Raw genomic sequence first — 17,089 nt, 5'->3', positions numbered from 1 at the left:
AGACATTTTATTTTTACATGTTATAATCTCAATAACATTATTATTTCAACTTTAATCAGTCAGTTCTTTTTTAAAGAGATTAAAATATGGGGGGGGGTCTTACATTGGCCCACATATTACACATTTCCTCTGTTCTACATTTCTTTGTGTTGATTCATATTTCCATCTGTTGTCATTTTTTTCCTGGCTGAATAGTGTCCTTTAGCATTTCTTGTAGTGTAGGTTTACTGAGTGAATTTTCTCAGCTTTTGTTTGCTGTAAAAATACTTAGGTTGTCTTCCTTTTTTAATATTTTTGGTAAGTATATAAGTCAATGTCGATAGGATTTTTCCCCCTTTCAGAACTTCTGTTATACTCCATTGTTTTCTGGCTTGCATAGTTTCTGATGAGAAGTTGGCTGTCATTTGTATCTTTGTTCCTCTGTTGATAATGTGTTTTTTCCTCTTCTCACTACTTTTAAGATATTCTCTTTATTACTAGTTTGCAGCAATTTCATTATAATGTGATTTGCAGTGGGTTTTTTAGATGTTTCTTTGACCTTCAATTTATAGAGTTACAGTTTTCATCATTTAATGACCATTTCTTCAATTTTGTTTTTCCATTCTTCATGCCCTCTTCTAGTTACCCATGTGTTACACCATTTGATATTTGTTCCACAGGTTATTGCAGTTGTGTTTTTTTGTCCTCTCTGTGTTTCATTTTAGATAGACTCTCTTGCTGTGTTTCAAGCTCACAGGTCTTCTGCCGTGTCTAATTAGCTGTCAATCCCATCTTTTTTTGCTTTCCACTTCAGATATTATATTCTCATATTTACAGTTCAGTTTGGTTCTTTTTTTATATCTTCCATACCTCTCTCAACATATATGTATTTTTCTGTACATCCTTGATTTTGTAATAATTGTTTTAATGTCTTTGTGGTGATTTCATCATTCTGTCATTTCTGGGTTTTGTTGATTAGGATTGATCAGTCATGGGTCTGAAATTTAGTTTTTAATTACTGTTGTAATCTTGATATTTTAAGTATGAAGAAACCCATTCTCTTATTGTTGATGGTTTGTTTATTTTGTTTTCTGGCCTAAGAATCCAAATCCAGATAAAGAGAAACCTCCTTGTAATGCTCAAGAGTTAGAAGAATGTGATATTTTCTTTGAAGAGAGCTCCAGTTTATGCAGATTCGATGGCATTACATTAAAAACTACTCATGTGGTAAGTTTTTGATCATCATATTTCTAAAAATTTATGAATAAGTACAAGTTATAGGAGATAATAATTAACTGGCCACATATATAATTTGCAAACGTGGCTTGATTGCAAAGCTGAACAGCAAAGTAAATGACAAGAAAACCCTTGAACTTTTTGTTTGATCTTTACGAATTGGTGTGCAAGATACAGGATTTTTAGTCTGTTTTTGTTTTTGGTTTGTTTTTTACTGTTGACTGTTTTACAATATTTGGTGTTTGGGGTTGGGTGGCTATCATCTAAAACTCATTACTTCATGAAGTGGCAGTTTATATCACCATCCCTAATGAAACACTGTTGCCGTATTTTGGTACTGTTGCATATTTGATATCTTGTGGTAAGCTTTTTTCTGTTTAGGTTTTTATATGTGGTTACAACTAATTTATAATAACCTCATTTTTTCATTTGAAATTATGACATATTTCTTTATGTTCTCACCTGGTTTAACAGCTAGGTAATACTATACAATGTTATTGTTGGTGTTCATGTGTGTATGCATATGTAGTGGTTGTCCTAGAGATTATAGTATGTATCTTCAGTAAATTTTTTCCAATTGCATTATTTATATGCTATTTTTTAAGAATCCCTTCTTACGTAAAGCCATTTCTGTATTCAGGGGTTTTATCTAATAGAGTTACAGAAGTCAAATTAATGAGTCCTGGACTAAGACTCTGACAAGTTGATTTCCACTGTATATTCTCATTAATAATGTTTGCAGTTATTACCTATTTCACTGCATCTTTACCTGTCCTTTCATTTTTATGTTTGATCTTTACTAATTGGTGTGCAAGATACAGGATTTTTAGTCTGTTTTTTTTTTGCTGTTGACTGTTGACTATTTCATGATATTACCTTTGACTATTTCTTTTGTGAAGAATTTTTTCATTTATTTATTTTGGTGTTTCTGACTGACTTGTGTGACCTTACTTCTTCATAAAATGTGTTCCTAAAGAGCATGCATGATAGATTTCTCTTATAAGTAGGTTCTATCATCAGAAAGTTAAGAAATGTACATATAATCCCTCATTGACCATAGTTTTTAGAGACAATGTTTGATAAAACATTTCCAGCATTTTGCACGTACTCAAACTGTTTAGTCACAGTTCAGTGTTAATTGCTGGTTTAACTCCAATGATTTGCTGTTTGTATATATTGCAAGATGACACCAATGATTTGCTGTTTGTATATATTGCAAGATGACCACATAGTAAGTCTAGTTAAATTTTCTCACCATACATACCTATAAATTCTTTCTCATATAATGAGAACGTTTAAGGTCTACTCTGTTAACAATTTCATATATTAAGTACAGTATTAACTAATAGTCATCATGCTATAAATTATAATCCCCTATACTTATTTATAATAAATGGAAGATTATGCCTTTGACACCCTTAATCCATCCCCCAGCCACCATCAGATATGAGATGTAGAGGAAGGGAGAGAGAATCTTAAGCAGGTTTCGTGCCCATCATGGAGCCCAACATGGGGCTCGGTCTCATGACCATGAAATCACGACCTGACCCGAAATCAAGAGTTGTACGCTTAACCAGCTGAGCCACCCAGGAACCCCTGATTTACGTTTCTTGATGCTTACTGTTGTTGAGCACCTTTTCATATATGTACAAGTTGACCATATTTAGGTCTTCTTTGGAAAAAGGTCTGTTTAGTTTCTCTAATCATTTTTTTTAATTGCATTATTTTTTGCTATTTAGTTACAGGAGTTCTTTATAAATTTTGGATGTTAACCCCTTATCCAGATACATAATTTACAAATATTTTTTTTCCCATTCAGTAGGTTGTGTTTTCATTTTGTTGACCATTTCCTTTGCTGTTAAGATTTTTAGTTTGAAATAGTCCCACTTGTTACTTTAGCTTCTGTTGCTTTTGCTTCAGAATACCATTGCCAAGACTGAGGTCAAGAAGTTCACGGGCTCTGTTTTATTCTAGGAATTTCAGGCCTTATGTTCAACTTTTTAATCCATTTGAGTACGTTTTTGTGTATGATGTAAAGATAGTGGTCCAGTTTTGTTTTTTTGCATGTGGCTATCCAGTTTTCCCAAAACCATTTGTTGAAAAGACTGTCCTTTCCCCCATTGTATATTCTTGGCTCCTTTATCATAAATTGACCATGTATGGATAGGTTTACTTCTGGGCTCTCTGTTCCTTTGGACTCTGTGTCTATTTCTTATTTTTTACTTTTTTAAATATTTACTTATTTGGAGGGGGGGGGGGGAGAGAATGAGCAGGGGAGGGGCAGAGAGAGAGAGGGAGAGAGAGAATCCGAAGCAGGCTCTGTACTATGCAGGGCTCGATCCCACAAACAATGAGATTATGACCTGAGCCAAAATCAAAAGTCATATGCTTAACTGAGCCACCCAGATGCCCCAGGACTCTGTGTCTATTTTTATACCAGTACTATACTATTTTGATTACTATAGCTTTGTAGTATAGTTTGAACTTAGGAAACTTTTTTTTTTTTTTTTTAATTTTTTTTTTCAACGTTTATTTATTTTTGGGAGAGAGACAGAGCATGAACGGGGGAGGGGCAGAGAGAGAGGGAGACACAGAATCGGAAACAGGCTCCAGGCTCTGAGCCATCAGCCCAGAGCCTGACGCGGGGCTCGAACTCCCGGACCGCGAGATCGTGACCTGGCTGAAGTCGGACGCTTAACCGACTGCGCCACCCAGGCGCCCCAGGAAACGTTTTTTAAGATTGCTTTGGCTATTTGGGATATTTTCTGGTTCCACACAAATTTTTGGATTTTGTTCTGTTTCTTGGAAAAGTGCCATTTAGAATTTTGATAGCTTTATTGACTCTGTAGATTGCTTTGGTAATATGGACATTTTAACAATTTTTTCCAATAAATAAATGTGGAATATCTTCCCATTTATTTTTGTCTTCAGTTTCTTTCATTAGAGTTTTAACAGTTTTCAGTTTAGAAGTTATTCACCTCCTTGGTTAAATTTATCCCTATTTTATTCTTTTTGATGAAATTGTTAATGAGATTGTTTTGTTGATTTCTCTTTCCAGCAGTATGTATGTATACTGTACATATGTAACTGATATATAGAAACATAACAGCATTTTGTGTATTACCTTTATATCCTGCAACTTTACTGAATTTATTGATTGTAATCATTTTTTTAGTAGAGTCTTTAGGGTTTTCTATATAATGTCACATCATCTGCAAATAGTGATAGTTTTACTTCTTCCTTTCTGATTTGGATGCCTTTTTATTTCTTTTTCCTACGTAATTGCCCTGCCTTAGGACTTCCAATACTATGTTGAATAAAAGTGGTAAGAGTGGGCATCCTTTTCTTGTTGATGATCTTAGAGGAAAAGCTTTTAGCTTTTCACTGTTGAGTTTGATATTAGCTGTGGGCTTGTCATATATGGCATTTATTATGTTATATTCCCTCTGTACGCACTTTTTGAGAGTTTTTGTAAATGTTGAATTTTTTCAAATGCTTTTTTCTGCATGTATTGACATGATCATACAATTTTTATTCTTTTTTTTTTTTAATTTTTTTTCAACGTTTATTTATTTTTGGGACAGAGAGCGACAGAGCATGAACGGGGGAGGGGCAGAGAGAGAGGGAGACACAGAATCGGAAACAGGCTCCAGGCTCTGAGCCATCAGCCCAGAGCCTGACGCGGGGCTCGAACTCACAGACCACGAGATCGTGACCTGGCTGAAGTCGGACGCTTAACCGACTGTGCCACCCAGGCGCCCCTCAATTTTTATTCTTAATTTTGTTAATGTGGAATATCTCATTAATTTTCAGATACTAAACCCTCCTTGCATCCCTGCAGTAAACCTCATCCCTGCAGTTTACCTGCAGTAAAGCAAATTTATATATTTAGGTGCTCCTGTGTTGGTGTCGTAAATATTTACAAATGTTATATTCTCTTGTTAGAGTGACCTTTTTATCATTATTTAATGATTTGCCTCTTATTACATTCTTTGCCTTCAAGTCTGTTGTCTGATGTAAGTATAGCTTACCCCAGCTTTCTTTTGGTTTCCACTGAATGGAATATCTTTTGCGGTCTCTTCACTTTCAACTTTGTGTGTCTTTACTTCTGAAGGGAGTCTCTTCTAGGCAGCATATAGATGGGTCTTATTTTTTTCTTTCAGTCACTCTATGTATTGAGAATTTAATCTATTTACATTCAGATTAATTATCGATAGGTGTGTACTTATTGCCATTTTGCTACCTAATTTTCTGGCTGTTTTGTAGTTTTTCTATTCCTTCTCTGTCTTCCTTTGTGATTTGATGATTTTCTATAGTGGTATGCTTAAACTCCTTTATTTTTTATGTATCTACTGTAGGTTTTTGCTTAATGGTTATCATGAGGTTTACATTTATTTTTTTTTTGTTGTTTATTTATTTATTTTGAGAGGGAGAGAGCATGTGCACGAGCAGGGGAGGGGCAGAGAGAGAATCCCAAGGAGATGCTGTGTGCTGAGATCATGAACTGAGCCAAAATCAAGAGTCAGACACCTAACCAACTGAGCCACCCAGGTGCCCCAATGAGGTTTATATTTAAAAGCTTAGATTTATAACCATTTGTTTTATGTTGATTACAGCTTAAGTCTGAATGCATTTTAAAGCTATACATTTTTACTCCCTGAAACATTTTATGTTTTTGATGTCACAATTTATATTTTTTTATCTTGTGTATCCCATAATTACTGTAGTTGCGTTTTTGCAACGTTTGTCATTTAACTTTTATGCTACCTTTCTAGGTGATTAACTTGCTATCTTCACATTAGATTTTGAAAGTTATTGTGCATTTACCTTTACCAGTGAGGTTTATATTTCCATATGGTTTTCTGTTACTATTTGGCATCCTTTTTGTTCAGCTTAAAGAAGTCCCTTGACATTTCTTATAGGGCCAGTCTAGGACTGATGAATTCCTTCACCTTTTGCTTCTCTGGAAAACTGTTTCTCCTGCCATTCTGAATGATATCTTTAACAGGTAGAGTATTCTTGGTTGGAGGTGTTTTTTCCTTCAGCACTTTGAGTGTATCATGCTACAGCTTTCTGGCCTGCAAAGTTTCTGCTGAAAAAAACTGCTGATAGTTGTGGTGGGGTGGTGGCGGTCCCTTATACATAACAAGTTGTTTTTCTTTTCCTGCTTTCAAGATTCTATCCTTGTCTTTAACTTTTGACATTTTAAACATGACATGTCTTGGTGTAGGTCTTTTTGAGCTGATATTACTTCAAACTTTCTGGAGCCCAACCTTCTGGGCTTCCTGAACCTTCCCTTCCTTCCCCAGGTTTTCCCTTTGTTTATCCATACTTCTGTGCTTAGTGAATATCTTTATGACTGCTGTTTTGATCTCTTCATTGGGTAAACAAACCACTTACCTCCATTTCATTAAGATCTCTTTCTGAGGTCTTATCTTGTTCTTTCCTCTTTGCAACATATTCCTGTTTCTTCATTTTCCTCACTCTGTATTGGTTTCTCTGCCTTAGGTAAAACAGCCAACTTTCCAGGTCTTGAAGGAATGGTCTCTTGTAGGAAGTGAACCTTATTGTTCAGCTCTTCCCTACCTCTTGGTTTTCTCTCAAACTTTTTTGATATTCAAGCAGCCTATTTTACTTTTAGTGGCTCCTAGCATTTAGGGGTGTACCAAGAACTGTCAGTGTCCCTAAGGGGAGGATCTCAGTCAGCACCTACATTCAGACTGATTGGAAGCCTCAGGCAACAGCTTTTAAGGTATGCAAAATATATAGTCATAACCAGAAGTCCCACTGTCTGCCAGAACCAGGTAAACTAGAGGTGTCCTCTGGGTGGCAGCCATAAAAATCAGGGTGCCAAGAAAGTGTACAAGTATCTTTCCGGGGGATCCTGGCACTCTGGAAGAATGCAGAGGGATAGTGCAATAATGCCCGCTGGTCTCCGTCTCCAAGAGTATCTCAGTAAGCCCCTGTATATTAAATTAAAAGTCTGGGGCTGAGGTTCCAGGCCAAGCAAATAAGCCTTTTTCACAGAAAGACTTGGGTTAGGTTTCATTCTGTTAGTGCAATGCCCTTATGGTGGTAGCTGGCCAAGAACTGTATCTCCAGTTTTTAGTGTCAGGTGGGACCTGGAAATAAAAGCTCCACTGGATAGGCAATTAGGGGGGACATCCACTGGCTAGCAGCCATAAAAACTGAGACCACCAGATTAAGAACTGGGGTGTGAGATGTGTGGGCAAGCTTTCTTCTGGAAATGCTGTGCCCTGGAGCACAGCAGAAGGAGAGTGCAAAGATAGCACCCACCTTCTGAGGTCTCTAGAGAGTTATAACCAGCTCTTAGATGTGTTTAATGAGAAACCTGCCCCCTTGGTCTGCAGCAGTGAAGATAAGCTAATGGGCCTTTTTTACAGAAAGACTGGATACTGCAGTTTTTTGCCTCTGTGCTTTGGCCTTGGGGATGGTAGCCAGTTAACTCTTTGTCCTGTATGGGCTTATGGGACCTGCAGGTATAAACCCCCACTAGCTGCCAGAGCCAGGTGCCCTAGAGGTCTCCCCTGGATGGGAGCCACAAAAATTGGGGCACCAGATGGGGGTACAACTCCTTTCTGAGAGGTACCAGTGCTCTGGAGTGAGGCAGATGGAGAATGTAAAGTTGATACCCGCTGGTGTCTGTCCCTTGAGAATATTACAGTGTGTCTCTAGATGAGTGTTAAAATGAGCCTCTTTTACAGAAAATCTGGGTACTTTGCAGTCAGCTGCCTCTGTGACTGGTGAGTCTGTGCCCCATGGCCCTTTACTAACAGTTTCTCAATTCAAGCTCCTTGGCTTTCAAACATCGAAGTTTTGGAGGCTCATCTCTCAAGTGCAGGTCTCAAAAGGTGGGGTGCCTGATGTGGGGTTAAACCCGTCATTCCTCAGGGAGTAACTCAGTGTTTCAGGTTCCCTCCTGATTATAGGTGACCATAACAGGGGTACGGTTTATGGTGAGATTATACCTGCCTGCTTTGGTATGGGTTTTTGTCCCAGAGGAGATTGTTCCATACATAGCTATAGATTCAGTGTGTCCATGTGAGGAGGTGAGTTCAGGATCTTTCTACGTTGCCATCTTGAACTGAATCTCCTAAATATCTTGTCTTCGTCTCAGTTGGGTTAAATTTGAGACCAAAGTTTGGTCTTTGAGACCAGAGACCAAAGTTTCTTTTTACAGTTTTCTGTTATTAGACATTTTGCATAAATATGCAAAGATTGTCTGAAGTAAAAATGTATAAACATTGCTGTTTGTGTATAAGTGGAATGGGTATAAATGGAATAGCTCCAACGAATTAATAAGTACATCTTTGTAAAGGCAGAATTGGCTTGTGAGTGTATTGTATCAAAATCAAGGTCTACCTGGTCAAATGTGTATTTTCTTGGTATACCCAGGGGGGTACCAGTTGGCTTGTCATTGGAAGAAGGAAACAAAGGAGGCTATAATATTTCAGATGTTCACTGCTACATCCATTCTAGGAATCAAATAGTACTTTATCAACAATTTGTACTTCTTTCTGCAGTGTTTACTCCAAGTTCTCTCTTGATTTCATTTTTCATGACTTTGGCTGTACATGGAAAGGTCAGTATATGTCCTTATAGTTTTAGGAAACAATACTGTAAGAAAAAGGTCAGAACTCTATATTGTAAATGACAGATTTTTCAAAATAGAAGTTCCCTGAAAGAAATGGGAATCAGGGTTAGAATTTAGCATTTTGAAAATAAAATAGTGAATGAATATATGCAGCAGCACAATAAAAGAGAAATACTAAATTTTAAATTTGAGAAAGGAAAGTAATAAGATGTGGTCACTTGAGTAAAACTCAAGTCAGAATTCAGATACAGTTGATGAGTTATTTTTGCTTCTCTCTAGATCTGTACTATACAAAATATTAGCCCCTGGCCACCTAGTAGTTATTGAGCATTTGAAATTGTAGTTTGTCTGAATTGAGATGTACTATGAGTGTGAAATACACAACCAGATTTTGCAGTCTTACAATAAAAAATATAAAATACGTTAACACTTTTATATGAATTTTTATGAGATAATAGTTTTTATATGTTTGGTTAAATAAATATATTACTAAGACTCCTTTTTCCTGTTTTTATTTTTAATGTGACTACTAGAAAATTCAAAATTACATATGTGGTTTGTAGTAATCTGTAGTGATCAAATTAAACAGGCTTGAGCAATCAAAAGGTGATAGGATATTTTTAAAAATTAAATTACAGTGAGTTTCTAAGATCAGCTGAGATGGTATTCATCATATACTGCTTAAAACAGAAAATTAAAATAGCTGAAAAAAGTATTTGCAACTTATAGATAAATAAAGCCATCAAGACTGGAAGCAGAGGAGTTGCAAAGAGGAAATTATTCTTTTAAGTTAATGTCATTATGAAAGCCAGTACAAAAGGCATGTATCTGATACACTAATTCTTTCCAAAAGATATTAAGGATGAGATCAGAAGTTCAGAGGAAGGAAATACATTTAGAAAGAATGTATTTAGAAATACATTTAGAAAGGAAATACTATTTAGATAAAAAGTATCTAAGCCTATGGTTCTCAAGCTTTTTGGTCTCAGGATCCCTTTACGTTCTTACGTTCCCTGGGGTATCAATTTCTAATACTTGGTCAAATTTGATATAGTGCAAAAAAATTTAAGCTATACAATTTTGCTACTATGGCCGCCATAACAAAGTACCACAGACTGCGTAACTTAAACAATGGAAATTTATAGTCTCAATTCTGGAGGCTAGAAGTCAGAGATCTTGGTGTTAGCGTGTTTAGATTGTTCTGAAGCCTCTCTCCTTGGCTTGTAGATAGCTGTCTTCCTTAGTCTTCACATGGTCCTCCCCCTGCATGTGTCTGTTTCCTAATGTCTTATAACACCAGTCATATTGGATTAAGATGCACCCTAATGACTCAGTTTAACTACCCTTTTAAAGGTTCTGTCTCCAAATACGTCACATTCTGAGGTACTGTGGGGTTAGGACTTAAACATATGACTTTGGGAGGGATATAGCTTAGCCCATAAAAATATCCTTCACTTAGATTTTAGCACTTATTAACATTTTGTCACATTTATTTTTTCTTTGTTTTTCTACCTCCGTTTTGCTAAAATATTTAGGAACAGTTGCACATGCCATGTCCCTTCATCCCTAATATCTCACATGTGCACTAAAGATGAAGGCATTTTCTTATATAAGCACAATACAAGTCAGGAAATTTAACTTTGATATAATACTTTTATCTAACATAGTTCATAGCAATTTTTTTTCCCTGATTTGGAAACCTATTGCACTTAGTTGTGATGTCTCTTTAGTTTCCTTTAATTTGGAACATCCAGTTACCCAGTCTTTATGTTGTTGACTTTATTTTGTACCTTTTATGGACTGTCTCCAATATTTCCTCAAGATCAGATTCACTGGCTACATTTTTGCCAGGAATACCACATAAATGACATTTCCTTTTTAGTGTCTAACATGAAGGAGAACTTCATGGCAATTTTCCGTACTATTATGGCATGAAATTTAATCGGGTGGTATTCACCTGGTTTCCCTGCTCCCAAGTTATCATCTTCCCCTTTGAATTAATAAGTACTTTGTGTGAAATGAAAATAGAAACACAAAGATTCAAAATCTTTGGGATGCAGGAAAAGCATCCCAAAGGGAGATGTTCTATAGTGATGTTCTATATCTAAGGGAGATGTTTCTAAGGGAGATGTTTATAGTGATACAGGCCTATCTCAGGAAACAAGAAAAATATCAAACAATCTCACCTTACAACTAAAAGAACAAGAAAAAGAAAAAGCCCAAAGTTAGTAGAAGGAAAGTAATAAAGAATAGAGCAGAAACAATTAAAATAGAGAATAAAAAAAAGACCAATGAAACAAAAAGCTCGTTCTTTGAAAAGATAAAATTGATAAACCTTTAGCCAAAATCATCAAGAAAAAAAAGAGGACTCAAATAAATAATCTGAAATTAAAGAGAAGTTAAAACTGACACCACAGAAATAGAAAGGACTGAGATGATGGCAAAAAATTATTTGCCAACAAATTGAATAACCTAGCAAATGGGTAAATTCTTAGAAATATACAATCTTCCAAGATTGAATCAGAAAGAAAAAAATCTGAACAGACTAATAACTAGTAGTGAAATTGAATCATTAATCAAAAAACTCCCCAAAAACCAAAGTCCAGGAATGGATGGCTTCAAAAGGTAAAATCTACCAAAAATTTAAAGAAAAAGTAATACTTACTCTTTGCAAACTTCCAAATTATAGAAGAGGAAGGAATGTTTACAAATTTCATTCCATAAGGCTAACATTACCCTGATACCAAAACCAGGCAAAGACACTTAAAGAAAATTAGACCAATATCTCTGATGAATATAGATGCAAAAATCCTCAACAAAATATTGGCAAATCAAATTGAACAATACCTTAAAAGGATCATTCACCATGATCAAGTGGGATTTATTCCAGAAATGCAAGAATGGCTTATTATCTACAAATCTGTCAACATGAGATAAACCATATCAACAAAATGAATAAAAATGCTAAGATCATCTTAATAGATGCAGAAAAAGCTGTTGACAAAATTTAGCATCCATTCATGATAAAAAATTTCAATGAAGTTTGGTATAGAGGGAACATAACAGAGTAAATGTCATATATGACAGGGCCACAGCTAACATACTCAAACTGAAAATTTTCCTTTAAGATCAGGAATAAGACAAGGATGCCCACTCTTGCCACTTTTATTCAGCATAGTACTGAGAATTCTAGCTGCGGCAGTCAGACAAGAAAAAGAAAGAAAAAGTCATCCAAATTGATAAGGAAGAAGTAAATGTTAGTAATTCCACTACTGATATTTACCCAGAGAAAGCAAAAACACTAATTCAAAAAGATAAATGCACCGCTAGGTTCATTGCATTATTTTTTACAATAGCCAAGATACGAAAGCAACCCAAGTGTCCATCGATAGAAGAATGGACAAAGAAGATGTGGTATGTGAATACACACACACACACACACACACACACACACAGGAATATTTCTCAGCTATAAAAAAGGATGAAATCTTGAAATCTTGGGGGTACCTGAGTGGCTCAGTTGGTTGAGCATCCACCTCTTGATTTCAGTTCAGGTCATGATTCCAAGATAGTGAAATTGAACTGCGTGCTGAACATGTAGTCTGCTTAAGATTCTCTTCCTCTCCCTTTTCCCCTCTTTCCCCACTTGTGGTCTCTCTCTAAAATAAAAATTTTTAAAAAGGTGCCTAGGTGGCTCAGTTGAGCATCCAACCTTGTCTCAGGTCATGATTTCATGGTTCATGAATTCAAGTCCTGCATCAGGCTCTGCACTGACAGTGTGGAGCCTGCTTGGGATTCTCGCTCTCCCCTTCTCTCTGTCACCACTCCCTTGCTTGCTCTTTCTCTAAATAAACTTAAAAAAATCTTAGAAAAAGGATGAAATTTGGCCATTTTTTGACAATGTGGATGGACATTGGTAGAGGGTATGTGAAGTAAGTCAGACAGAGAAAAACAAATACCATACGATTTCGTTTATATGTAGAATATATAATATATAATAAGTAAAAAGCAAAACAAGATCTGTAAATACAGAGAACAAACTGGTGAAAAGGGGAGGGGTGGCCAAAATAGGTGAAAGGGAGTGGAAGAAACAGGTCTAGTTATGAAAAGAATAAATCATGGGGATGGAAGGTACAGGTATAAGGAATATAGTCCATGCTATTGTAATAACACTGTATGGTGACAGATGGTAGCCACACTTGTGGTAGACATAGCATAACATAAAGACTTGTTAAGTCACTATGTTGTTCACCTCAAGCTAATAGAACATTAGATGTTAAACTGTACTTCAATTAAAAAAAAGGTAAAACTCTCACCAAAATAATAAAATACCTAGGAATAAATGTAACTAAAGAGGTGAAAGACCTGTACTCTAAAAACTATAGAACACTGATGAAAGAAATTGAAGAAAACACAAAGAAATGGAAATATACACCATGCTTATAGATTGGAAGAATTTAGATTGTTAAAATGTCCATAATACTCAAAGTAATCTAGATATTCAGTGAAATGCCTATCAAAGTACCAATAGCATTTTTCTTACAGAACTAGAACAAAAAAATCCTGAAATTTGTATGATTCACAAAATACTACTAATAGCCAAGGTATTCTTGAGAAAGAACAAAGCTAGAGGTGTCACAATCCCAGATTTCAAACTATACTACACAAAGCCATAGTAATCAAAACAGTATGGTACTGGCACAAAAATAGATACATAAATTAGTAGAACAGAGAGTCCAGAAATAAACCCAAGCTGATCTTGTCAATTAATACATGACAAATTATATGACAAATAGGGAATATGTATATTCTCTATACAATGGGGAAAATTAATAAATGGTGCTGGGAAAACTACATTGTAAAAGAATGAAACTAGACCATTTTTTTTACACCATACACAAAAAACTCAAAATGAATTAAACATGTAAATATAAGATCTGAAGCCAATAACTCCCAAAAGAAAACATAGGCAGTAAAGGCTTATGTATCAGCCTTAGCAATATTTTCCTCAATCTGTCTCCTCAGGCAAGAGAAACAATAGCAAAAGTAAACAATTGGGAGTACATCAAACTAAAAATCTTTTGCATGGCAAAGGAAATCATCAGCGAAATGAAAGGTCACTTACTGAGTTGGAGAAGATATTTGTAAATGATATATCCAATAAGGGATTGATATCCAAAATATATAAAGAGCTCCTAGAACCCAACACCAAAAAACTAATGTTTTAAAAACTGGGCAGAGGACCTGAACAGACATTTTTCTAAAGAAAACACACAGACGACTAAGGTACCTATGAAACAACCTCATGAACCAAGCTCTGCTACCTTCAGACTTTTCTTCTACAGCTTCTTTACCTCTCTCAGCCTTCAAAGAATTGCAGAGAGTTAAGAGGCTCCCTAGGCTTTGGCTTCAGGGAATGCTGAGGCTGGTTTCATCTTCTATCCATACCACTAAAACTTTCTATCAGTTAAGGTTGCTTTGCTTTCTTATCACTGGTATGTTCACTTGAGTACCACTTTTAATTTCCTTCAAGAACTTTTCCTTTGCATTCACAACTTGGCTAACCATTTGGGGCAAGAGGCCTAGCTTTTGGCCTTTCTCAGCCTTTAAGATGCCTTCCTATTAAGTTCATCTTGTATGGGTGAGGTTTGTGGCACCCCAGAACAATTACAATAGTTAACATCAAAGATCACCAATCACAGATGATGATAACAAATACAGTAATAATAAAAAAGTTTGACATGTTAAGAATTACCAAAAGGTGACTAAGAGACACTGAGCAAATGCTGTTGGAAAAATGGTGCCAATAGACTTGCTCAGCACAGGGTTGCCACAAACTTTGCGTTGTAAAAACAAAAAAAGCTGCATCTGTGAAGCACAAAACGAGCTATGCTGTACTGTATGCCATATTCAAAGAGAACTTTCTCCAGTGTTAATAAAAAGAAATGATGCATCAATAATTTATACCTTTCCTGTAGAACTTACCTCATTTCCTTTTATGTTCTTTGAGATGACTCTGGGTAAGATACTTAGCCCCTATCTTATTCTATAAATATGATGATAATAATAGTACTTATTTCACAATTATTATAATGAGTAAAATATATTTCAAGCCACCTACACAGGGGTTGGCACTTAGAAAGACCTTAGTAATTGCAAATATCCTTTATTACCATTCTAGGCATCTTCTATACATTCTGCCTTAAATATTATAGTCATCCCAAATTAAACGAAATGAGCAACATTAATGGGGAAAACACGGCAACTTTAGAGTGATCTTCATGGAAATCATAAAGCATTTAAACAATTTTATGCCTGAGAAATTTGTGAATAGCTATTAAAAAAAACCTGACTCTGTGTTAATCTAGCATATTTAATTTAGAGACAAATTTCTAAAATCTTGCACCATTTCAAAAATAAGAAATGCAAAATTCATTATTCTGTTTGTCATTGTATTGTCAAATAAATTATATTTTATCTATAATTCTAACTGTAGGCCCATCACTTTCAATTTTATACTTTCCTATAATGCATATATTTCAATAGTTTGTAGATCTGCCCATAAAAAGTGAACAAGTTATTCTTGAAATAAGCTTTGGATGCTTTAAATATACTCAAAACCAAGTTTCTGGAAGTTTTAAAATCAAGATTAACTAGTCTGATGATACTAACTGCAAATAATAGTATACTGTAAGACAAAACATACCCTTTAGATGAAGTAAATAATTTAGAATTCTTCTCTGTGTAGTAAGAGATTGTATAATATTCATTTTACTTAATAAATTCCAGCCTGCCTAGTATTCCCCAAGGTAAGTAGATCATGCCACTAAAAAAAAAAAAAAAATGCCACTAAAAGATGTTTGATCCCTCCTCAGTTGGTCAGTGGCCATGATAGGAAAATAGGCTTATAATTCTATTCAAAGGTTGCAAACCAAGAGTAGCTAAAGGAATTGTGTATAAACGGTGATTTAGGATAACACCTAAAAAAGTCTGGTTTCACTTTCTCATGATAGTATTAGAATCTCTTGATAATTATTTATGCTTTTCAATATTTTATTTAAATCTAATTTAGTTAACATATAGTGTAATAATTGTATCAGGAGAAAAATTTAGTGATCCATCACTTACATACAACACCCAGTGCTCATCCCAAGTGCCTTCCCTAATGCCCATCACCCATTTAGCCCATCCTCCCTACTCAGTATTCCTCTAGCAACCTCAGTTTGTTTTCTGTATTTAGGAGTCTCTTATGGTTTGCCTTCCTCTCTTTTATTTTTTCTTCCCTTCCCCTGTGTTCATTTGTTTTGTTTCTTAAATTCCACATATGAGTGAAATCATATATTTGTCTTTCTCTGATTGACTTATTTCACTTAGCATAATATACTCAGTTCCATCCACATTGTTGCAGATGGCAAGATTTCAATTCTTTTTGATTGCTGAGTAATATTCCATTGTATGCTTTTTCCTACTTTTTCTTGCCTTACTTCAATAGCTTGGATTTCCAGCATGATACTGACTAGGAGTAATGAGGACAAATACCCTTTCCTCTTAGCAGTCTTAGTGGGGAGGAGCATTTGGTCTTTTACCATAAAGTACAGTGTTAATTCTAGGTTCCTCAGGGAGGCAGTTGCCTTTAATTTCTAGTTTGCCAAGCATTTTTATCATAAATGGAGGCTAAAATATTTTTCTTCGGTCTGTTGGTAATGCTGAATTTCACTGATTGATAACTTGAATGCTGAATCAGCCCTGAATTCCTAAGATACACTATATTTGGTCATGATGTATTATCCTTTTTACTTATTACTGGATTTGATTTACTAATATTTTACTGAGATTTTTTGCATTACATTCATCAGGAATAATAGTTTCTCTTTTCTTGTCATATCTTTGGCTCTCAGAGTAATGCTGGCCTCATAAAATAAGTTGAGAGTTGTTCCTTTCTTTTGTTTCCTGCAACAGTTTGATATTGTTTCTTTGTTTGGTAAAACACACCAGTGAAGCATTCTAGGTCTGGAGATTTCTTTGTTGGAAGGTTTTTAACAATAAATTCAATCCTGTTAACAGATACAGGACTACTGAGGTTATCTATTTCTCCTTGAGTGAAATGTAATGCTTGTCTTTCAAGGAATTTAACTTAAATTATCAAATATATGAAAGAGTTGCTCATACTACTTCATTTTTTCTTTTCTAATATAACCTGTAATTCTATAAAATTCCCTCTAAACATTGTTTTAGTTGCATCTCAAATGTACTATGCTT

The 17,089-nt window shown here is 35.3% G+C and overlaps 1 protein-coding gene across 1 annotated transcript in view; it reads left to right on the top strand.

Moving 5' to 3' along the window:
- Positions 1 to 17,089, top strand: part of NUDCD1 (NudC domain containing 1) — a 76,193-nt gene that overhangs the window by 48,628 nt on the left and 10,476 nt on the right. Inside the window, exon 8 of the mRNA XM_047842285.1 lies at positions 1,081 to 1,206. Coding sequence (XP_047698241.1) covers positions 1,081 to 1,206 — 126 coding nt within the window. The remainder of the gene's footprint in view (positions 1 to 1,080; positions 1,207 to 17,089) is intronic.

This window comes from Prionailurus viverrinus, chromosome F2 (genome assembly GCF_022837055.1).
Source record: "Prionailurus viverrinus isolate Anna chromosome F2, UM_Priviv_1.0, whole genome shotgun sequence".
Taxonomy (NCBI): Eukaryota; Metazoa; Chordata; class Mammalia; order Carnivora; family Felidae; genus Prionailurus; species Prionailurus viverrinus.
Note: the sequence above shows the minus strand (reverse complement) of the source record. Positions and strands in the feature narration are given on the sequence as shown.